This window comes from Carcharodon carcharias, chromosome 4 (genome assembly GCF_017639515.1).
Source record: "Carcharodon carcharias isolate sCarCar2 chromosome 4, sCarCar2.pri, whole genome shotgun sequence".
Classification (NCBI taxonomy): Eukaryota; Metazoa; Chordata; class Chondrichthyes; order Lamniformes; family Lamnidae; genus Carcharodon; species Carcharodon carcharias.
The window spans coordinates 73,525,666-73,551,032 of NC_054470.1; the positions used below are offsets into that span (position 1 = coordinate 73,525,666).

Consider the following 25,367-nt stretch of genomic DNA (forward strand, 5'->3'; position numbering starts at 1 on the left):
TAAGCCAAGTATATCCTTGCTTGGGTACAGAGGCTAAAATCTCACCCATTACTCTAGGTGTAGTTTTATCAAAGCTCCGTACAATTGCAGCAAGACCTTCTTGTACCCTTGCAATAAAGGCCAACATACCATTTGCCTTCCTGATTGCTTGCTGTATATCCAAATCCATCAGAACGCCAATATTTAAGTTTTTTATAATTTAAAAAGTATTCTGTTTCTCTAATCTTGCCACCAAAGTTAAAAAGCTTACATTTCTCTTATTATATTCTATCTGCCACCTTCTTGCCCATGGACTTGACCTGACTCTGTGTACCCTTTGCAGACTCCATATCTTCCTCACAGCTTACTTTCCCACCTAGCTTTGTATAGTCAGCAGACTTGAATGCATAATATGCAGTGAAGCTCAACGCAAACTGGAGGAACAGCACCTCATCTTGTGACTAGGCACTTTACAGCCTTCTGGACTGAATATTGAGTTCAACAACTTTAGACCTTGAACTCCCTCCTCCATCCCCACCCCCTTTCCGTTTCTTGTCCCTCCCTTTTGTTTTTTCCAATAATTTATATAGATTTTTCTTTTCCCACCTATTTCCATTATTTTTAAATCTATACCTTTTATGCCCTTTTAGTCTTATTTCATCCCATTCCCACTAGAGCTATCTGTACCTTGCGTGTCCTGCCATCCATTCTTAATTTGCACATTTTTTTAGATAATATCACCACCTTCAACACCTCTTTGTTCTTTTGTCTGTGACATCTTTTGATTATCTGCTCCTATCACTGCTTGCTTGTCCCTACAACCACCCCCCCCAACTTCTCTCTCCCACCCCCCCACCTTAAACCAGCTTATATTTCACCCCTCTCCTATTTTTACTTAGTTCTGTTGAAGGGTCATGAGGACTCGAAACGTCAGCTTTGTTCTTCTCCACCGATGCTGCCAGACCTGCTGAGTTTTTCCAGGTAATTCTGTTTTTGTTTTGAATGCATAATACTTTTTCCCTTCATCTAAATCGGCAATATAGATTGTAAATAGCTGAGGTGCCAGCACTGAACCTTGCCGCGCCCCAGTAGTAATACCTGCTAACCTGAAAATGACTCATTTATTCCTGCTTTGTTTTATGCTCCTTAACCAATCCTCCAGTCATGCCAATACATTGCCTTCAACCCTGTGAACCCTTATCTTGTGCAACAACATTTTGTGTGGCACATCATTGAATGCTTTTTAAAAATCCAAATATACTACATTCACTGGTTTCCCTTATCTATCCTGCTAGTTACATCCCTAATAAAAGTTTATTAGCTTTATCAAACATGATTTCCTTTTCATAAAAGATTGTTGGTTCTGCCTAATCATATTTTGATTTTCTAAGTGCCCTGTACTAATTTTGTTAACAATGGATTCCAGCATCTTCCTGACTGATGTCATGCTAACTGGCCTGTAGCTCTCTGCTTTCTCTCTCCCTTCATCCCTGAATAGCAGTGCTACATTTGATATCTTCCAATGTACTGGGGCCATTTCAGAATCTAGGGAATTTTGAAAGATCACAACCAGTGATCTCTGCAGCCACCTTTTTTAGAAGTCTAGGATATAGGCTATCAGGTCCAGGAATTTGCTGGTTTTCAGTCCCATTAATTTTTCTGCACTCAGATTAATTATCTTAAGTTCCTCATTCTCATTAGATCCTTGGTTCCCCACTATTTTTGGTATTTTTGTGTTTTCTGTGAACACAGAAACAAATTATTTGTTTAACGTCTCTGCCATTCCCATATTTCCCATTATAATTTCTCCTTTCTCAGTCTCCAAGAGTCCCGTCATTACTTTTGTACTTTTCCTTTTTACATACTTATAGAAGCTCTTACAATCTTTTATATTCCTGGCTAATTTACTCATTCTTTTTTCCCCCCCTTTATCAGTTTTTTTGTCACTCTTTGCTGTCACCTAAAACTCCTAATTCTCAGTATTACTGCTTTTATCAATATTACAAACATCTTCTGTAAATCTAATGCAATCCTTAAACTTTTTAGTTAGCCACAGGTGGAACTCTTTTCCCTTGGAGCTTTTTAAAATCTTAATGGAATGTAAATTCACTAAGAATGATGAAATATTGCTTTATTAAAATATTTGCTATTGTTTACCTACTGTCAAATCATTTAATCTAATTTCCCAATCTATCTTAAAGGAAATAGGGAGTGGGCAGGAAAGTCAAGTTGAGGTAGAAAATCAGCCATGATTGTATTGAATGGTGGAGCAGGCTCGAGCAGTCACATGGCCTTTTCATCCTATTTCTTATGTTCTGATCCAACCCACCCCCATATCTATGTAATTGACTATATTTAAATTCAATGCTCTAATTTGGGATTGAGGTACATCACTCAAGCTAATGTGAATTTCTATCTGATCACTCTTTCTCAGAAGATCCCTAACTGAGATTAATAATTAACACTAATTAATTAAACAAAACAAGATCTAAAATAGCCTCTTCCCTCGTTGGTTCCACAATATATTGTCCTAGAAAACTGTCTTGTACGCATCATCAACTCATCCTCCAAACTGCTTTTGCTGATTTGATTTGTCCAGCCTATATGAAAATTATTATTGCATTTCCTTTGTTGCAAGCTCCTCTTATTTCTTTATTAATACTCTGTTCAGCAGTTTGTTAGGAGGTCCATAAACTACTCCTACCAGCATTTTCTGACCCTTGTTAATTCTTTATCTCCACCCATACTAATTCTGCTTTCTGCTCTTCTGAGCCAAGATCCTTCCTCACTATTGTCCTTATCTCATTCTTTGCTAGCAGACGTAGGCCACCCAAAACCTCCCACTCCTTTTCCATTTTGTCAGTCTTTTTGAAATGCTAAGTACCCTGAAATATTTAGTTCTCAATCTTCTTCACCATGCACTCATGTCTCTGTAATAGCTTTTTGATCAAACCTATTTATCTCTATTTGTGCCTTAATTCCTCTATCTTGCGATGAATGCTTGTGCATTCAAATAAAGTACCGTTAATTGTAACTTACCATTTTTCCCTGAATTGATCTTACTCACTGCACTATTAGTTAAACCTTTTGTTCCTTTTTGTCACACTCTACTTGGCTTTATCCAAAATGCTGTAATAATCTGTGGCCTTAACTTTTCTCTTTAGGTTTATAAATTTCCCTGAATTGAACCCTTCCCCTCCTCCCTTTTTAATTTAAAACTCTACCTGCAGACCTAGTTATTCATTTTGCCAGGACACTGGTCCCAGCCAATTTATTGGAGCCCATCCCAATGGAACAGCTCCCTCTTTCCCATTGGTGCCAGTGCCCTATGAATGGAAATCATTGATTCCCTCATTATTCCTTGAACCACACATTCAACTCGCTTTGACCCTATGATAATTTGAGCATGGCTCAGGTAGCAACCCATAGATTATTACCTTTGAGGTTCTGTGTTTTGATTTGGACCCGATCTCCTAAAATTTCCTTAGCAGAGCCTCATTCCTTGTTCTATCTATGCTATTGATTCCTAAGTGGACCATGACAACTGGATCCTCCCCCTCTTATTCCAAGTTTGTTTCCAGTCACGAGGAGATGTCCTCAACTCTGGCACTGGACAGGCAGCACAATCTTCAGAACTTTTGGTCATGGCTGTTCCCTATGATTACCATGTTCCTTTTCTGTCCCTCTACTTGAATGGTCTGCTGTACCATGGTGAGTTTGCTCATTCATCCTGCAGGCTTTGTCTTCATCCACATGGACAGCAAGAACTTTGTTGTACCTGTTGTTTTAGGGGAAAGGCTAGGTCTCCTCCAGAACAATGCCCCTTAGCTGCTTGTTTCAGAGCCACACCCTTCTATCCCTGATCACTAAACAGACCTGCACCACTCCCCAATCTAAGGAGCATGACCACCTCCTGGATCAAAGTGTCCAGATAATGCTCCCTCTCCTTGAAGTCCTGCAAATTCTATATTTGAACTTCAGCTCAACAAACCTGAGCTGAACTTCCTCGAAATGTAGATAATTAATGCAGACTTGAATATTTGGGATCACAATGCTGTCCACAAACCCCCACATGCTACTGTTGCAACACACCACCTGCAATGGCATAGCTATATAACTTAGTTTTATTTATTTCATTAATTAGACTTTGTATTTGATCAACATAATTTGTAGTTTATTTTTTTTAACTGATTACTTTATCTAGTTTAAATTAATACGTAGATGAATTTATTAACATGAACCATTACCTGTATTAGAGGCAAAAAGCTACACTTATGTTCTTATGTACCTATGTCTCCCTCTGCACCAATTTCCACTTGTTCCAAATTCCCAACTTTTGTATTTCTCTGCGATGCATTTTGTTCTGTGACTCTCTGTGCTGACTACTCTGTGCATCATGGAGAGAAGATGTCTTCCAAACTGTGGGAGAAGAAATTCTAAGCTTGCTTCTTGCAAGTGAGTTCTATTAATACAAACTGGTTGTGAAAGAAACCTGACATTATGAGCTGAAACTGCAATAAATTATAACTTGGGAAGTAGGTGCTATGCCAATAAAAAGCAGGCAAATTGGGTACATAAATTCACAACACAAAGTTACTAACGGAGAAACTAGCACGGTGGGTTAGTCATTGACCTTTCTCCTCGTGGATCTGGATTCAATTTCTGCCCAGACTGATAGGATGAATGTCTGCTGGCTATATGAGGAATGTCCAATTGCGAGTTTGGGAGAATAGTGGGAACTGTATTCTGTATCTGGCTGGGTGACACCTGTGTGGCCATTATGAACCTGAAATGGAAAGGAATCCACTCCGCCTTACATCTTTCACTTGATGAACACAAAAATAAATACCAAGGCTGTATGGAAAACAGCAAAAGGTAATAGAATTATGACTTATTTTATAGGACCTCACAGAATCTGATATAATCTTTGATTTTAATTCTGCTCATTTCTGGTTAAAGTTGATTGAGAATCCCCATAGTGTGGCAGGATGTTAAGTCATTTCTTTCATTTTACCTCCAAATTATTTGGTTTTAGCCCATCACAGGGTAGATCAATAGTGCTTTATCACAAAGAGAAAAACCATTTCATTTGGCAGGCTTAATGTGTCACTGGTTATAGGGCAAGTGCCTGTTCCCTCATCTGAGGAATAATGCTAAGCTTGGAGCAAATTGCTTATGATAGGAGGGGCTTCCCATCTGCTACAAGCTCATAAAAAGTCAGTACAAGATGTTTTCCCATCGCTAAATCATGACTGTCCAGTTTAGCATCATTTTTTGATTTGTTGAAGCCATCCATGTATCCTTGTAAGTCCATGATATAAATTAGCCCATTTATAAATTCAGTCTACAAATAGATTTTAATAAAAATGACTATCTCAAGCCCTTATCAGAAAGCATTGTGTGCGTTCATTTAAAAACAAACACAAGCAATGGTTTTGAACATAAATGTACATTCATACAAAATGACTTATGTTATGACACAGTGGTTGGTAAAGGTTGTTATTTAAAATCCCAGAGGGAAACTTTAAACAACTGTCATAACCTATATTTTTATGTGGTTATGTTTGAGATGCAACTCTAAATTCAGGAATAAGACCACCAGTTCTTGATAGGTTTTTATATCAAACTACATGAGATATTTATTAATTTGTACAAGTTAAACAAATACACATGGCTACAAATTACTTAGATCATAACTTTTTAACAAATTCTCAAACTAATCTCCACTAAGGCAACAACAACCCATAGACATTAAGCAGGCACCAGGCAAAGCATTTTGAACTTACAAATTCAAAATGAGGCTCCTTTCACTTTGGTTCCTTTGCAACAGTTGTAGGCTAATAGCTGCTTTGATGTTATATGCCTCTGCCCTGTATGCACAAAACTGCTTTCTGTTGTATCCAGCACTCCCTTTTGAATGCAGATTCTCATTGTATCATCAGGCCCTTTGAACTTCACCTCTTCTAACAATAAAACCCCTTTCATAGTACCAATTTTATTAGCAATGTTAACATTGATTGGTGACTCCTAGCTAGGTGCAAGATTTCACCCTCAGCCTTTGAATGCTCTACTCAACAAAATGCAAGTGTCCTCTACCTCTGTGTTTACATCTCAAAACTACTATACATCAAAGACCCAGGCTTTAATCCAGTTAAAACACACATAGATACACCCACAGACTGAACCTCTTAATTTTTTTTCCCAATAACATTATATTCATTAATAGCTTCATGACACTTGATCTTTTCTGTTCAGTAGTGTAGCTATTGTTGAGGTGATTAACTCCTCCTTGAGCAGTTTCCTGATATGGTGAATGACTTTACAGTGGGGCTTGTTTCAATAATTTTTAATATTTTTGTCAAAATTGCAGCTCACATAGACTAACTAGCCCATGCTTCTTATTAGAAACACAACCTAATGTAGTTACTATCCATGTGCCAAAGGGCAATCAAACCTTCCTAACATTGTAACTTGTCACTGATGTTGTAGGTAGGATTCTGCTATCCCTTGCATCATTTCAGAAGACAAATAAATTCAGCCACATTGGGACATTTTTGTAACAGGTTAAACTGGTAAATCAGTTTATTCACAAATAGAATTATAGTGGTGTAGATGAAGTAATGAACAGTCAAATACAGTATCAGAAATCCACAAGCAGCTCACAAGGCTGTCAATTAAACTCTGAAGGCAGACAAAATCTTTGAATACTCCTTACAGAATCTTAGAGGAAGTGTTTCTCAGAGAAATAAGGAAGCTTGTTGTGTGAAAAACGAATATGACCTTTTGTATGAATTATGCGAATAGTGTCAGCCACTGGAGTTTAATTCACCAGGTGCACCATGGTGAGAAACTGAACTGCATCAGAGCGGGCAGTCCTGCAATATTTATGTCTTGAATTCCTAAAAGCTGTTTCCTTTCTGATAATTTTCAGCAGCCTGGCCTGATGAGATTGTAGGGCAAATATGCAGTTCACAAAATAACTCAGCCAGATGCAACAAATCCCAGCACTCACCCACTACCACTCCCCGCTGTCTTTTGATTATTGAGAGACCTAACACAATGTGCAGCCTTGGCTATTAAGTGGTTCCAGGTAGTACCTTCCCCTGGATTGCAACCAAAACCCAGTCTCATTGAGTGTTCCCGGACTCCAGATGTCTGGTAAATCTCAAGAGGAATAACGTTGCCCTGCTGCCACACCATTTCTCCTATTCCCCTTGGCCCCTTCACCAGGTTGCTGCACATGTCAATCCTGAGACACACAATTCCCTACTTTATCAATTTCTTCCAGCCTGACTTCCCAACACCCTGTTCTTTCACTTAAGCACTCAGGTGCACTGAAAGAACCTCTCCCTCCCTGATTTCACCATATGCCTCCACCCTGATAGAAATAAAAACAGAAAATGGTGGAAAAACTCAGCAGGTCTGGCAGCATCTGTGGAGAAAGAAACAGAGTTAATGTTTTGAGTCCAATATGATTCTTCTTTGGAATTGAGTTCGGAGGAAGAATCATATTGGACTTGAAGCGTTGACTCTGTTTTTCCCTCCACAGATGATGCCAGACCTGCTGAGTTTTTCCAGCACATTGTGTTTTTCATTCAGGTCTCCAGCATCTGCAGTATTTTGCTTTTATTCCACCCTGGCAGATGTTGTCTACCATGATGCTACTTTTCCTGGGTATGAAAGGTTTAAAAAAAAATCACAACATAGGTGAAATTTAAGTATCTGGGAAGCATCTTGTCAGAAGATGCTAGAATAAGAATGCATTCTCCAAATACAAAGAGTTGCTTAGCACAGGAGCAAGTAGAGATCTTAAGAAAATAAGTATTAAGACTGTGATTTGGAGTATCTTGTAAGGGACTGAAACATGGAGCTTGAAAAATGTTTCTCGAGAAGGAAGGAATGGGTCAGCTGGAGAGAACATGAGCAATGAGGAAGTTCTCAGGATGGTGGAGGAGGAAAGGTCATTAATGAACATTATCAAGAAAAGGCAACAAGGTTGGATTGGCAATATTCTAAGGCATGAAGTAACTTGCTGAAGTAGGTGATTAAAGGAAGATGAAAGGGATGTGGACCAGGAGGGGGAGGGAGAATTGTGATGTTAGGCAACTGAGGGGAGATGGTGACGGAATGGTAATGTCACTGGACGAGTAATTCAGAGGCCCAGGCTAATGATCTGGTGACATGGGTTCAAATCCCAAGGCAGCTTGTGGAATTTAAATTCAATTGATTAAAAATCTGGAATGGAAAGCTAGACTGAGTAATGATGACCAAGAAGCTACCACTGATTGTCGTAAAAACCCATCTGGTTCGCTAATGTCTTTTATGGACGGAAATCTATTGTGCTTACCAGGTCTGGTCTACATGTGGTTCCAGAACCTCAGCAATGTGGTTGACTCTTAAATGCCCTCGGCAAGCTACTCAGTTCAAGGGAAATTAGGGATGGGCAACCAATGCTGGCCACACCCCATGAAAGAATAAAAGAAAAACTTGAATTGGAGGCTCCTACAAACAACTGAAGGGGAAATTGCAAGATTCTGGTGTGTAGAGAAATGAGTTGAGGACCTGTCTTAGGCAGATTACACTACTGCATAAATGAAGCAGCATATTTGAAAGCCATAAAGACAGAATGGAAAATAAATGGGAGTAAAGAAAACATAGCACAGTAAAGGGATAAAAGCAGTGAGAAAAATATTCATAGCTTGCCCAATGAAAAATGCATCAGAACCATTGAGAGTTGCTGGCAAATATATACACAGAATAAGATAGCAGGTAAGAACGAAGCACAGTTGCAGCAAATGGAACAAATTCTGTTTTTTATCTTTTTCTTCAGGAGCAATTGCACAAGAGATTGAACTTTAGTATTCAGTAGAACATTGCTGCACTTAATTTACTATCCCTCTGATTGACCATAAGCAAAGCTATGGGACATCTGTGTTTTACTGAAATATCTGGAATGAAATTTTAATTGCATTAATAACCGTAATTACTGAGTATGAATAAATCCTTGGGCAAACTCCAAAGCTCAGTGGAGGCAGAGCATTCAGACTGACCAGCCTGAGATTGTACTGGCAAAGTATGTTATGCTCAGTTTCTAGCAGTGCTGTACATCAATGGGAGTGCTATACATTACTACTGTGCTATGAGATAATTTGTATCTTTTCCCTTGTGTTTATAGGTATGTAGAATACATGTGTGACATGATGGCTGAAGAGCCTATAATCCCCCATAACAAAGCTATCGTGGTCAAATCAATTGTGATGACGCCTGTTCCATTATTTAATAAACAACGTAATGCTTGCCGTCCGTTCTGCGAGATATACGTGGGTGATGAACGAGTAATGACCACTTCTGAAGAATATGATAAATTGAGGTAAATATTGCTTATTTATTTAGTTGTCTATCGTTTATTGGCAGTTTACAGAATAATGGTCATAATATAATTGAGTTGAATGTAGTCGTTGAAAGGGAAAAATATGGAGCAAATACTAAGGTTCCAGATTTAGGTAAGGCTGACTTCAATATGATGAGACAGTGATTGTCCACAATAAACTGGGCAAATCTGTTAATGGGTAGAACAACAGAAGATCAGTGTGAGGTGTACAAAAAATATTTTAATATGATATACAGCCACTTTATACCCCTAAGGGCCAAGAGCTCTATTTGCCAAAAAAGACAGCCATGGACAACTAAAGAGGTAAACAACACCATAAAACTAAAAGAAAAAGCATACAAAAATGCAAAAAAAATTGTACAGGTCCTGGCGAGTGGGAAACATGCAAAGAATGCCAAAAGGTGACAAAACAGTAAGGGCTACAAAAAGGGAACTTCAAAATGAAATTTGCAAGAGATATCAAGATCAACACGGAACATTTTCATAATTGCATTAGGAAAAAGAGGGTGGTAAGGAGCGATGTTTAAGACCATAAGGTGTAGGAGCAGAAGTAGTCTGTTCCACCATTCAATGAGATCATGGCTGATCCGATAATCCACACTTTCCTGCCTTTTCCCCATAACCCTTGATTCCCTTACTGACTAAAAATCTGTCTATCTCAGCCTTGAATATACTTAACAACCCAGCCCTCTGCGGTAAGGAGAAGAAATTCCTCCTCATCTCGGTCTTAAATGGGTGACCCCTTACTCTGAGATTATGCCCCCTGGTCCTAGACTCTCCCATAAGGGGAAATGACCTCTCAGTATCTACCCTGTCAAGCCCCCTAAGAATCTTATAGGTTTCAATAAGGTTGCCTCTCATTCTTCTAAACTCCAATGAGTACAGACCCAACCTATTCAACCTCTCCTCATAAGAAAATCCCTCCATACCCAGGATCAACATAGTGAACCTTCTCTGGACTGCCTCCAATGCCAGTATATCTTTCCATAGATAACGGGACCAAAACTGTTCACAGTATTCTATCTGTGGTCTAACTAGTGCCATGTATAGTTTTAGCAAGACTTCCCTATTTTTATACTCCATTCCCTTTGAGATAAGGGCCAACATTCCATTTGTCTTCCCTATTACCTGCTGAACTTGTATGTTAGCTTTTTGTGATTCATGCATAAGGGCCCCCAAATCCTTCTGTGCTGCAGATTTCTGCAGTCTTTCTCCATTTAAATAACATTCAGCTCCTCTATTCTTCCTGCCAAAGGGCATAACCTCACATTTTCCCACATAATATTCCATCTGTCAAGTTTTTGCCCATTCATTTAACCTGTCCATATCCCTCTGTAAACTCTTTGTGTCATCCTCACCACTTGCCTTTCAGTTATTTTTGCGTCATCCGCAAACTAGGGAATAGTACATTCACTTTCCTCATCCAAGTCCTTGGTATGTTTTGTAAATAATTGTGATCCCAGCACTGATCCCTGTGGCACTCCACTAGTTACAGGTTGCCACCCTGAAAATGCCCCCCTTATCCTAACTCTCTGTCTTCTATTAGTTAGCCAATCCTTTATCCATGTTTATATACAACCCCCAACACCAAGGGCTCTTATCTTATTAAGTAGCCTTATGTGCAGTACCTTATCGAACACATTTTAAAAATCCAAACATGTTACATCTACTGGTTCCCCTTTATCTATCCTGCTTGTTACCTCCTCAAAGAATTCTAATAAATTTGTCAGGCATGATTTCCCCTTTATAAAGCCATGCTGACTCTGCTTGATTATATTATGCATTTCTAAATGCTCTGCTATTACATCATTTATCATAGACTCTAACATTTTCCCAGTGACGGATGTTAAGCTAACTGGCCTGTAGTTACCTGTTTTTTTTGTCTCCCTCCCTTTTTGAATAAGGGTTTTACATTGGAAGTTTTCCAATCCTCCGGGGCTTTTCCAGAATCTAAGGATTTGTGGAAGATTACTACCAGTGCATCCATTATCTCTGTAGCTACTTCCTTATAATATCCTAGGATGCAACCCAGGGGTCCTATTGACCTTTAGCCCCAATAGCTTCCCTAGTAATTTTTCTCTAGTGATAGTTATTGTATTTCTTTCCTCCCCCCACTTTTGCCCCATGATTATTTAGTATTTTTGGAATGCTATTCGTGTCTTCTACCATGAAGACTGATGCAAAGTATTTATTCAGTTCCCCTGCCATTTCCTGGTTCCCCATTATTATTTCCTCAGCCTCTTTCTCTAAAGGGCCTATGTTCACTTTGGCCTCTCTCGCCTTATTTATATATTTAAAGAAGCTCTTACTGTCTGTTTTTATATTACTCTTTTTTTTGGTCATCTTTTGTTGGTTTTTAAAACTTTCCCAAGCCTCTGGCTTACCACTAATCTTTGCCACATTGTGTGTTTTTTCTTTCGATTTGATACTATCCTTAACTTCCTTGGTTAACTTGGTTTATCCTTCCTAGAATTCTTCTTCCTCGCTGGGATAAATCTTTGTTATGAGTCCTGATCTATTTTCTTAAACATCTGCCATTGTTCATCAACTGCCTTTTCTGCTAAGCTCCTTTCCCAGTCCACTCCAGCCAATTTTGCCCTCAGTTCTTGTAATTACCCTTATTTAAGTTTAGTACAGTTGTTTCTGACCCAAGTTTCTCACTCTCAAACTGAGTGCTAAATTTTACCACGTTATGGTCACTGTTTCCTAGGGGGGTCATATACTCTGAAATAATTTATTAAACCTGCCTCTTTTCAGATTACCAGATCCAAAATAACCTAATCCCTGGTTGGATCCTTGTTCTAGGAAACTGTCCCGAATACACTCTATGAATTCTTGCTTGTGACTATCTCTGCGAATTTGATTTTCTCAATCTACATGAAGATTAAAGTCACCCATTATTAATGTACTGCCTTTTTTACATGCCCTCTTTATCTCCTGATTAATTCTCTGTCCTACAGTACAGCTACTGTTAGGGGGCCTATGGACTACTCCCATCAGTATCTTCTTCCCCTTGTTATTTTTCACCTCCACCCATATGGGATCCTCCGATCCAAGATCTTTTCTTGCTATTGTACTTATTCCATCTTGTACTAACAAAGCTACTCCACCACCCTTTCCTTCCTGCCTGTCCTTTTGAAAAGTCACATATCCCTGAATATTTCATTCCCAGCTTTGATCTCCTTGTAACCATGCCTTCGTAATGGCTGTAAGATCATACACATTAACCTCTATTTGTGCCATTAATTCATTTATGTTGTTTCAAATATTATGTGCATTTAAGTAAAGAGCCATTAATTTTGCCTTTTTACCATTGTTTCCCCCTTTGACCCTATTTGCTGCTGTTTTTCTATGTTTGGACATTCTGTCCCTTCCTGTCACTATCTGGGTATCTTTATTTAAATAGCTAATCTGCATTGCTGCCATATCCTTTTGCCTTGTAAGCCTACTCTGCAGAACCCTCCCCCCTCTATTTATAGTTTAAAGCCCTAGTTATTCGATTTGCCAGGACACTGGTCCCAGCATGGTTCAAGTGAAGCCTGCCCCACCAGAACAGCTCCCTTCAACCCCAATACTGGTGCCATTGCCCCATGAACTGGAACCCATTCCTCCCACACCAATCTTTGAGCCACACATTTAACTCTTCGACTTTACCTTATGCCAGTTTGCCTGTGGCTTAGGTAGTAATCCCGAGATTATTACATTGGAGGTTCTGTTTTATAATTTAGCTTCTAATGTTCAACTTGTTAAGGCAGAATTGCCTTCCTAGTCCTATCAATGTCATTAGTACTGACATGAATGATGACAACTGGATGCCTCCCCTCCCACTCCAAGTTCCTCTCCAGCCCTGAAGAGATGTCCTTAACCCTGACACCGAGCAGACAACACAGCCTTGGGAACTCACGCTCACGGCTGCAGAGAACAGAACCTATCCCCCTAATTATACAGTCCCCTAAACTAGTATGTTCCTATTTCCTCCCCCCATTTGAATGGCTCCTTGCACCACAGTGCCATGGTCAGTTTGCTCATCCTCCCTGCAGTACCCACTCTCGTCCACTCAGCTTGCAAGAACCTCATAGCTGTTGGACAGTTGCAGGGGCCGAGGCTCCTTGAATGCTACCCCCTGGGTCCCCATACCTGCCTCACCTGTAGTGACAATCTCCTGTCCCTGATCACAGACCAAATTTGAATGACCTAATCTGAGGGGTGTGACTGCCTCCTGGAGTAAACTGTCCAGGTAACTTTCCCCTTCCCTGATGTGGCGCAATGTCTGCAGCTTGGACACCAGCTCCTGAGCTTGGATGCAAAGTTCCTCGAACTGCAAACGCTTACCACAGTTGTGTTTGCTCGGGATCTCCTTGATGGTCAGCAGATCCCACATGCTACAGCAGCAACACATCACCCATCCTGCCATCAATATCGTATTTTATTGAATTTATTAACTAATTACTGTGGTATCCCTGCTCTTTCCACTTGAAGAATTCCACACTCTTTACACTTTATTGTAATTAATTTTTTTTATAACAGTATTGCATCTGATACTTAACAAGCTATTCTGAAGAAAAAGAGAGGAGAAAAAAGACTAGAGTCCTAAACACAAACTAAAGACCTTACTTTTACTTGGAAGACTAGGAATACTCGCCAATCCTACTCACCAATCAGCTGCTTTCCCTGCACTTTTGACACATTGTGGTTCATGATGTCACTCTGCCACTGGTCTCACTGCAGTCTCACATGAAGTCTCCCTGCTTTTTTTAAAATGAAGTCTCCCTTAGAACTGATAGCAGTAATATTGTCAATGAACATAAGGAAATTACATGATTTTATTCTCTGGAATTTATAAGATTAAGAGTTAATTTGATAGATGTTTTCATATTAAGGGGAACAGAAAGCATAGATAAAGGGAAACTATTTCTGCTGGTCTGGGAGTCTTGGATGAGGGGCCGTAGTTTAAAAATTAGAGCCAGATACATTCTGTGAACCAATGTGATGGTGTTTCAATTCAGCTGGAACGGAATGAAAGCCTCATCTCTCCATTGGCCAAAAGAGATGAGTCGACCACTTTGCAATGGCAGGGTTTGTCAGGACAAAACTATCTATAGGTTTTCACTAAATTAGCAATCTCACTCAGCTATAACATGGCTATTATAGGAGTTGTTGGTACGTCACATTGGTGAGACTGATAGAATAGCAGCTATGTGCACTGCTTGGTAATGTACTGCTCCATACTGATCAGAGAGGGCAAAATTCAAACCTAGTTCATTGAATCTATCTTCAGTTACCTATCCTCCCCTTTTTCTCCTGCCCTCCTTGGTTTTATGAAGCACCTTGTGATTAACGGTTATATATAAATGTAAGTTGTTGCTTTGATTCAGCTCAAATCAGCCTTTTAATTATCTGGTGGCAAATGTTAGTCTCTGTGTACACAAGCTGAAAGGGGAAAGATTGACTCAGGTTTTCCAGACCTGATTACTAACCCCTTCTGTTGGAAGTGCATATGCATTGGTACTAGATGAGGACAGTTTGGGGCATGGTTATGATGACATTGGTGAAGCAGTCCACCAGCATTACATTTCCTAATGTTACTTTTCATGACTTGACAATACAGCTAATGTTAAATCAAACTGCCGTTTTAGCACTGGGTTTGTCAGACTGTTCAACATGAGAAATACTGATCTCAAATGATTTGTGATAGAGGATTTTTAAAAAAATAGAATTAGATTGAACCTTATTGTATAATGGGGCAAAGATTATGTGACATCTATTTCTTTCAGGGAATTTAAAATGGAAGACGGCAAGGCAATAATTCCACTGGGTTTAAATGTCCAAGGTGATGTCCTCATTGTGATTTTTCATGCCAGATCAACACTTGGAGGAAGACTACAAGCAAAGGTAAAGAAAAACTAACCAATTCTTCTTGATTCAGTTACTCTGGTCGTGATGAAATAACACTTGTGAACTCTGCAAAGTTATTTAACTTCTGTTTCTTGCTTGATAAGAGGATCTGGATTCACTCTAATGCTGACACATGAGGAAGAGGAAATTGATTTAGTGAATATATTTCTTTCATGTGATCTTTGTCTCCTCTGAGGTGTTTGATGTGTAGCATTATCTAACCAGCCACTTCCTTAAATAGGAACATAAGAACACGAGTAGCCCCTTGAGCCTGCTCCACTATTCAGTGAGATGATGGCTGATCTGTGACTGCACATCATAAAACCACCTTTGCCTTATATTCCTTAATACCTTTGGTTAACAAAAATCTATCTTGTTCTTTGCATGTAGAAGTGTTTCATAATGTCTACCCTGAAAGGTCTGGTCCTAATTCTTAAACTTTGCTCCTTAGTCCGGGACACCCCAACTAGCAGAAATAGTTTCTCTCTCCTACCCTCTCTGTTCCCCTTAATGTCTTGAAAACTTTGATCAAATCACCTTTAACCTTCTAAATTCCAGGGTTGCAACCCTGTCATTTCCTTATTTTTATTGACATTGGGTGGGATTTTCCGGCCCCACCTGCTGCCGTGATCATCCACTCCCACCCAAAGTCAATGGACTTTTGACTGGGCCGTCGAATCTCCTGTGCGGGTCCCGCCATGACGGAGTTGGAATATCCCGGCCAATATTATTGTTATCAGTTTTTAAGGGGCTTACATTGCTTCTGACCACACTCCTTTTCCTACTGTAATCGTAAAAATGTTCTGTCGACTTTGCTATCTCTTGCAAGTTTATTTTCATGTTGCCTTTTTTGTAGCTCTTACCATTTGATTTGTCACCCTTTGCTGTTATTTGAAACTTTCTTATTCGCTGGATCTATTGCTACTTTTTGCACTTTTGTGTGCTCTTTTTGTTTTATGTTGCTGCTTAACTTTTTGTCCATGGTTGTCTTTTTCACCAGTAGAGCTCTTGCCCCCTTAGGGGTATAAACTGTATCACATTAAATTATTTTTTGAACACCTTCTACTGACTTTCTGTTGTTTTACCCATTAATAGACTTACTCAGTTTACTTTGAGCATTCTCTGTCTCATTGTATTGAAGTCAGCCTTATCTAAATCTAGAACCTTAGCTGTTTCGCTATTCTCACTTTCAACTGCTACATAAACTCAGTCATATTATGATAAATGTGCATGCACATTAAGCTGTAACCTAAATCTGGCTCATTGCTTTTACTATATCTGGTATGGCATACCCCCTTTTGGCTCAAGGACATAATGCTATGGAAAACAATCCTAGGCATATTCAAGAAATTTGCTACCTTTCTGACATGCGCTAGTCTGCTTATCTCAATCTATATGAAAGTTGAAATCCATACTTAAAGGCACTTTGCCTTTACCACATACCAAGGCTCCTTCGACAGCACCTTCCAAACCCACGACCACTACCATCTAGAAGGACAAGGGCTGCAAATAGATGGGAGCACCACCACCTGGAAGTTCCCCTCCAAGTCACTCACCTATCTCACTATGACTTAGAAATATATCATTGTTCCTTCACTGTTGCTGGGTCAAAATTCTGGAACTCCCTAACAGCACTGTGGGTGTACTTACACCACATGTATTGCAGCGGTTCAAGAAGGCAGCTCACCAGCACCTTCTCAAGGACAAATAGGGATGGGCAGTAAATGCTGGCCCAACCAGTGAAACGCACATCCCATGAATGAATAAAACAAAAGATTGCTGTTTGATAAATGTGCATGCACCATTAAACTAAATCTGGCTCATTGCTTATTACTATATCTGGTATGGCATACCCCTTTTTGGCTCAAGGACATATTGCTGTAGAAAACAACTCCAGGCATACTTGAGAAATTTCTGATGTGCTAGTCTGCTTATCTCAATCTAAATGAAAGTTGAAATTCATCATCTAAGACACTCTGCCTTTGCTACATGCTTGTCTAATTTATTTGTTCAGTCTATCACCTAATAACTCCTACCAGGGGACCTATACACAATTCCCACTACAGTATTAAATCTTTTCCTAGTTCTTAATTCTATCTATAAAGTTTCCACTGTTTGCTTCTCATTATGTCTTCTCATCACTGAAGTGATTTCATTTTCAATCACTGGCACTACTCCTTCTCTACCATTTTTCCTCTCTTTCCTGTAGACATTCTAACCTGGTATATTTAGTATATAACCATCTTGCAGCCATGTCTCAGAAATGGTTACCATGTCATATCTTCCAACATAAATTTATATCTGCAATTCACTCTTATTTTTTTCCCCTTATGCTCTGTGTATTTGTATAAAGAAGCCTTATTTGGACCACACACCCTGACCTGTGCTCTGTTCTATATGTTGTACTTGCACCTTTCTTATTTCTTTCTCCTGGTTTAATTACTTTAATCTTCTAGTTTTATTTACCTGCAGTGCCCAAATCACAATCTATGACTGTTACTCTACATTTTTTAAATTCTTTCATGGAATGTGGGCATTGCTGGCTATGCCAGCATTCATTACCCATCCCTAATTGCCCTTGAGGTGGTGAGCTGCTGCCTTGAACTGCTGTAGTCCATGTGATGTAGGTACACCCACAATGCTTTTAGGGAGGGAGTTCCAGGATTTTGACCCAGTGACAGTGATGGAACTGTGATTTGTTCCAAGTGAGGATGGTGTATAGTTTGGAGGGGAGCTTGCAGGTGGTTGTGTTTCCATGCATCTGTTGCCCTCATCCTTCAAGGTGGTGGAGGTTGTATGTTTGGAAGGTGCTGTCGAAGGAGCCTTGGTGAGTTGCTGCAGTGCATCTTGTAGATGGTACACACTACTGCCATTGTGCGTTGGTGGTGGACAGGGCTGCGTTTACTGTTGTTGTTTCCAATGTCTGGTTTCATTCCTTTTTGTAAGTGTTGTAGAGGTTTTGAGGCCAATTCAGAGGGCATTTAAGAGTCAACCACATTGCTGTGGGCCTGAAGTCACATGTACGACAATTGATTCATTGTCAGCATTACTTAGCATTTTAATTCCTGATTTATTAGTTGAATTTAAATTCCACCAGCTGCCACAGTGGGATTTGAACCCACATCCCCAGAGCATTAGCCTGGGCCTCTGGATTACTCATCTGGTGAGGTTACCACTATGCCACCATCTCCCCTTTCCCTTCTCTTTCATTTGTTTTTGAACCATTGTCAGCCATGACTCAGTTGGTAGCATTCTTGTCTCTGAATCCCAAGATTCCAAGTTCAAGTACAGACTTGATTGCAAGATATGTGCATGCATTGACTGACCATTTTATTTCAGATGACTTCAATGAAGATGTTTCAGATTCAATTCCACACTGGATTTGTGCCTAGGAATGCTACATTGGTCAAATTTGCAAAGTAAGCCTTTTTAAATTTATTCTCTTGCAATAAATATAAATTCAATATGTGTGTATCTGCTGTATTTACCTTTTTACATCACAAATTTGTATTTGAAGTTTTATCTTTCTAGTTGGACTGTACATAGGGGGTCCAATTTAAATATATTTTCTCGATCTAAGCATGGTATTTGAACACTGGATTATTTTGGCTAGTACAAGGCAAGGAAACAATTAGTTTTATATTCATAGAAAATAATTCACTGTTCTGGTTGTCAAGAGGAGTAAATGGTTTTTCATTGTTCTATATATAAAAAGTCTAGAATTGGAGGGGTTTGTTTCTTTAATGTTTGCTTAACATATACAAAAGTGTGAGGGATTTCGCTTGATGAAATCTGACAGAATTGAAAAGATGTACTCAGCAAATTCCATTCAATAAATGATAATGTGTACAGGTGATTGCTGCTTTGCAGGTTGATGTACCTAAACCTACCCTGTTGTAGTTAGCGGAATTCCACCTCCTCCCTGCCACCCCCAATACATTAACCTAGTGGCAGACATACTTTCAGCTTCAAAGTTATCTTGAGCTTTGGCTATGTTTTATTAGCAATAGAAAGTTAAACCATTCAGTGAGATAGCTAGGTTTTAAAATTATGGCAGCAAGATAAATTGTTTCAAAATTCAGCAAGAACAAGTGAAAAAATGAAAATACAAAGATGATTTTTATACAAATTTAATAAACACTGTTTATAAATATTCAGTGTAAAGAACACAATTTAGGAGCACTGAATTTAAGATTTGTCACTTGCAATTGGTTCATTCTGTTGAACGGTTAAGGAAGAATCTCAGCTATCTTAAATTACATGTTGATTTGAATCTATGGATGCGGGTGGATTTCAACTTCAGCTTGGGGACAGACCTTTGGAATTATGCTGAGAAATGGTGAAGGGTATTCTGGTCTGTCTTGCTTAAATGACAGAAAAGTCCAGGATAGCATTCTTTGTAAGCAGGTTAAGCTTGTGGCATATAAAATGTGTCCAAACATTTCTCTTGATGATCCAGAACTCCTCGGTGTGTAAAAGAAGAGGTGCCTTTAGTTCCTGTGAGACTTAGGATCAAACTACAGGATAGATTTGTGCCCAAAAAAGAGAAAATAGTTGTAGAGAAGGAGTGCTCTGCCCTGTGACTGAATATTCTGGAAATTGAAATCAGCCTTTTGATAGGTAAATCTCTTTGCTAAAGCCCCTCTTGTTGAGCACCTAGATTAAGTCCTGTGTGTTTCGTGGATGATAAAGAAACTGACATTTGGAACAACTGGGGACCTGGTTTGAGAACCAATGCTTGTTCACATATTTGGGGTTTACTGCTTATCATAACTGGATGCAGAGAGACAAACATCTGTTACACACCCCAAACTCGTGAAGCTTCCATGAGATGTACCCACCATTTAGTATGGTGACGATGTACTTGCCTATCTTATACAAAGTTTTGCTGCTCTCCATCCAGTCATGAGGAATATCTGCTGAGTGAGAGTTCAAACTTACACTCATTAATTATAAACTATATTCATGGGCTGAATTTTCCCCCTGTCGGCGGGGAAGTTGATGGGCTGGCGCTTCTGATCGGCGCCCCCAATCGGAGGCATGGCGCCATTTTACATGGGCGGGCCAATTAAGACCCACCCAGCGTGATGTCCACCAGGAAGCGCTATGTGCTCCCTATGCAGGTGGGGGGTTTCCTAAAATCGATAGTGTGTTCTTTCGCACATGCGCACGAAAGAGCGCACTCATCTCCCTGAGGCTAAGTACTGCCTCAGGGAGATCAGCTCTACGGTAAAAATATTAAAAAATAGAAAAAAAACTTTCCCTTACATGTCCTCTCATGTGACAATGTCACATGAGTTGGGACATGTTCATAATTTCCAACAAGACTTTACTAAAATTTTTAAACCCTACATGAAACCTCATCCCGCCTGTGGATGAGGTTTCATGTTTTTTCTACTTCCCGCCGGGGCTCCCGGCCTGCTCGCCAACCTTAAGGTTGGACTGGCAGGTCCACTAATTACTTTAATTGATCTGTCAATGGCCTCAATTGGCACACAGCTGATTTTGCTGCACCCCCTCCTTCCTGAAAATTTAAATGGGGCGGGGTGACATCAGGAGTTCTGCCCAATGTCATCCTGTGTTATTTTACACATTAGCAAGCGGGCCTCACCCCTGCTCGCTGATGGGAAAATCTTGCCCCATGTGTTTGGGATGTCGGTGATCCTGGCAAGCTCACAATTGAATTGAGAAGGTGGTGATGAGCTTTTTTGAACCTCTGCAATCCTTTTGGTAATGGTGCTCCCATACAGGGCTGGTGACTGAGGGATGTTAAATCCAGTAGCTGGGGCATTGATTAAACAAACTGCTTTGTCCTGGATGGTCTGAAGCTTCTTGTATTGGTGCAACTGCATCGATCCATCAACACCTTGGGAATCATCATTTTCCAGAAACTTAACTAGTCCCAGCCATATCAATACAACTGATTAAGCTAAACTCTGGTTAAAGAATGGTTATGTCACTGGATTAATAATCCAGAGGCCTGGACTCATGACCTAGAGATATGAGTTCAAATTCCACCAACTGAATTTAAATTCAGTTAATTAAATAAATCTGGAATAAAAAGCCAGTGTCAATAATGGTGAGCATGAAACCACCAGACTGTAATTAAAAACCTATCTTGGCTCAGTGACACCCTTTAGGGAAGGAAATCTGCTGTCCTGATCTGATGGCACCCACAGCAATGTGGTTGACTCTTAACAAAAACAGAAAATGCTGGAAAAACCCAGCAGGTCTAACAGCACCTGGGGTGAGAAAGACAAAGTTAACGTTTTGAATCCATTTGACTTCTTCAGAGCTGACTGACTCTTATCTGCCTTCTGAAATCGCTTAGCAAGCCACTGAGTTGTGCCAAATAGCTACAAAAAGGCACAAAAGAATAAAACTGGATAGATCACTTTGATTTGACCTAGCCATCTGAATATGATGGCAACACATCCAATCCATTCGACTGCAAAGATTTCCTCACTAACATCTGGGAACTTATCCCAAAATTGGTAGAGCTGTCCCACAGACTGATGAAGCATATACTTACAGAATCATGACTTTTAGCCAGCATTCCAGCTGCTTCCATTGTGCTGGGTTCTGTCACCAATGAGGATGGGAATGTTCATAGATTCTCCTCCTCCCGTTCGTTTTTTTAATTGTCCACCGCCTTTCAAGATGACAAATGCAGGACTACAGAGCTTTAATCTGATCCATTGGTTGTGGGATTGCTTAGCCGTGTCTATTGTATGCTGCTTCTGCTGTTTAGCTTGCATGCAGTCCTGTGTTGTAACTTCACCAGTTTTACATCTCATTTTTAGGTTTGCCTCGTGCTGCTCATGGCATGAAAGCAAAATACTGCAGATGCTGGAAATCTGAAATAAAAAACAAAAAATGCTGAAAAACTCAGCAGGTGTGGCAGCATCTGTGGAGAGAGAAACAGAGCTAACGTTTCAAGTCCATATGACTCTTCTTCAGAGCTCATGGCATGCTCTTCTACAGTCATCCTTGAACCATGATTGGTCCCCTCATTACAAGCAATAGCCCCAACTACCCCATCCTGTCCTTCCATCAAACTTCCCACTCAGTGTGCCCACTAGGGGTTGATCACCTTCCTGTCCAGCTCACCCTTCCTATTGCAGACCCTATGAACCCTTCCAGTGGATCAGCTGTACCCATCTTCATCCAAAATGTCCATTGGCATGTAAACAAGGCCTTTGCCATCCATAAGTTTATTGTGGATGGCCTTATCGGAAACCTAACTGAGAGGTGATAAGAAGCTTCCCCATCTGGCTATATCTTCCAACATTGTGCCTCCTCGACTGTCACAGTGGTAGTATGGCACCGTGGCCTGATCCCCTACTCCTCTGACATTTGCACCTCCTTCGAGCATCTCGCCCTGCTGCCCTTCTTGCTTCTCATTCAAAATCATTGTTCTCTCAAGTACAGTAAATTATTCTCACCGAGGTATCTTCACTGCTTTCCTCTGTCAGCCTCTTCGTTCAACCTCCATTTCAACTCATCATGCTCTCTCTCTGAGTTCAGAGTCCTCTTACCCTCCCTAAATCTCTAACTACCTAAATCTCTCCCTCCATGTAAAGTCGCAAACTCATATTCACAGCCATCCCCTTAAACTTGCCATCTCATGCGGTCTTGCTAGTCCCATCATATCAATCACAGGTAAGTCCATCTCTGATCATTTCTTTTTATCACTCTCCACTCACATGCACCTTCCGCATCCCAATCCCACTTCCTCCTGTGTCTGCCTCTGGAGAAACTATCCCTCAATACATTTACAACTGCACTTTAAAAATTCCAACTAACTAGCCTTTGGCCCTCTGTTTGCCACAACATTTCTCCAGCTTCTTATTTGCACAACCACATTACCACTTCCACCTCATCTGACCTAATATCTTGTTATGTGGCTTGGTGTCATATTTTCTTTTATAGATCTCCTATGAAGCACCGAGGGACATTTTATTATGTTAAAGGTGCTATATAAATGTAAGTTCTTGTAAGATAATTCTGATGAAATGATGATTCTGTGTTGCAGATATGATCTTGATGCATGTGACATTCAGGAGAAATATCCAGACCTCTTCCAGGTAACTCTGGAAGTAGAAGTAGAGGCACGTGACAACATCAGCTGTAATATGCCACCGTGGGAAAACTTAATGACAAAGGGACTCAATCCCAAGATTCTCTTCTCCAGCCGCGAAGAGCAACAAGAGATGTTATCTAAATTTGGTAGGTTTTAGAGGCCTAAACCTTGTCTGCTCATAAATGCAACTCATGGAGAGGAATTTATATCATTACATATGTTAGAGCAAAGAATATGAGACAAAAATTAGTAGCATGATGATTACAGAGATTCAGAAAAGGAAACAAAGAAAATTATAATAAGGGAATAAAAGGGATGAAAACATCTTGCAGATGGTAACAAGGATACAAAGATACACCAAGAAAGTGTGATGAAGGAGGAGATGGGCCAAGTAAAAATAGCAATGAGTTTTCACTCAATGTACCTAGGTGATTTGAATAAAAACCCATTGTCTCAACATTATTGTGTATAGAAAAATAAATGGTTTTAATGCCTATCTCATTTCTCCTCAGGGTAGCATATATTCAGTGTGTATAGATATTTTCTAATATCAAATCATAAGTTGTTACTGAATCTCTGGGAACTTAATTAATTATTTGTAACCTAAGTTTAACTTTGTATCTATAACGTGAAATAAATGAAACCAAAAATTGCCCTCAAATGAAACCATTGAAAATCCAACTATGTTACAAATAGAGTACTGCCAGGTGTGAAGTTGATATTAAGATTAGACCAGAGGAGTCCAATAGAACATGGATTAAGTGAGCAAGCAGAACAGTGAAAGATGCAGTTCAAAGTTGTGTGATGTATTGCCTGTTAAGATGTAAGAGTAGCAGATAGGAGTACAATCTAAATCGGGAAGCTCTATAGATGCTTGTTTGACATAAAGGCTTAAAATTAGGCAGATTCATAAAGTGCAAAAAATTTCGGAAGCTGTAACCTCAGCTGCCAAGATTAGGAAGATGTTACAAATGATATGCTCGGTAAGTGTGTCAAAACTCTGTTTATACATAGGGGGAGCAGTGATAAACTGCATATCTGAGTAGGGTATATTTCAAAATGCAGTGAATGATTCCCTCATAGTGAGTGACTTTACTCTGGCAACATACACAAATCTTTGAAGGTGGCAGGAGACATTGATTAGGATGTTTTTTTTTTAAATACAAGCTTTATAATAGAGGCATAGAGTACAAAAGCTAGCAAGTTTTGCTAAGCCTTTAAAAATCATTAACTGCGGTATTGTCCAATACTGGCCAACGAGCTTTAGGAAAGGTGTCAAGGTTTTAGAGATGGTGCATAGCAACTTTATTAAAATGGTACCAGGCTGAAAGCCTTCAGTTATGTGTAGACCCTAGAGAAACTGGAATTGTTCCCCTTGGAGCAGAGAAGGTAAAGGAGAGATGTTCAAAATTACGAAGGATTTTGATAGTGTAAGTAAAGAGAAACTATTTCCAATGTCAAGAGGGTTGGTAACGAGAAGACACGCGTAAGATAATTGGCAAAAGGTGGAAGATGAAGAGAAATTGTTTAAAAGAATGAGTTGGTATAATCTGGATTGCACTATCTGAAAAGGTCTTGGAAGCAGGTTCAGTCGTGACTTTCAAAATAAATTTTGATAAATACTTGAAAAGGAAGAACTTAGAGCTTTGGGAGAAGCGAAGGAAAGTGAGACGAATTGGATAGCTGTTTCTTAGAGCTGACAGAGGCATAATAACCCAACGGCCTCCTTTAGGAATATATGATACTATGTTGACTGAGAGCTGAGCTGTCTATACCAGCTCAAAGAATTAGGTCAGACCTGTTTTCTAGCCCCTCATTCACCCTAGTGCGTTGAAAAACATTAGAATCTTCTGTTAATATATGATGCATACTTTTGTTTATTCCACCTCTCTCTGTTGCCCTGCTTCTGTATCTATAGACATATTTGTTGTAAGCATGAATCCTAGGCAATGCATCAACAGTTTATGTGTAAGAAACTATTTTAAGCAGAGTGTGAAAAACTTTGCACACCCACCTTCA

At 39.7% G+C, this 25,367-nt stretch overlaps 1 protein-coding gene across 3 annotated transcripts in view; it reads left to right on the forward strand.

Annotated features, from left to right (window-relative positions):
- Nucleotides 1–25,367, forward strand: part of gak (cyclin G associated kinase) — a 143,112-nt gene that overhangs the window by 94,391 nt on the left and 23,354 nt on the right. For all 3 annotated transcript variants that reach the window (XM_041185990.1, XM_041185992.1, XM_041185991.1), the window contains exons 16-19: nt 9,155–9,349; nt 15,145–15,262; nt 18,605–18,684; nt 23,301–23,494. In XM_041185990.1, coding sequence (XP_041041924.1) covers nt 9,155–9,349; nt 15,145–15,262; nt 18,605–18,684; nt 23,301–23,494 — 587 coding nt within the window. The remainder of the gene's footprint in view (nt 1–9,154; nt 9,350–15,144; nt 15,263–18,604; nt 18,685–23,300; nt 23,495–25,367) is intronic.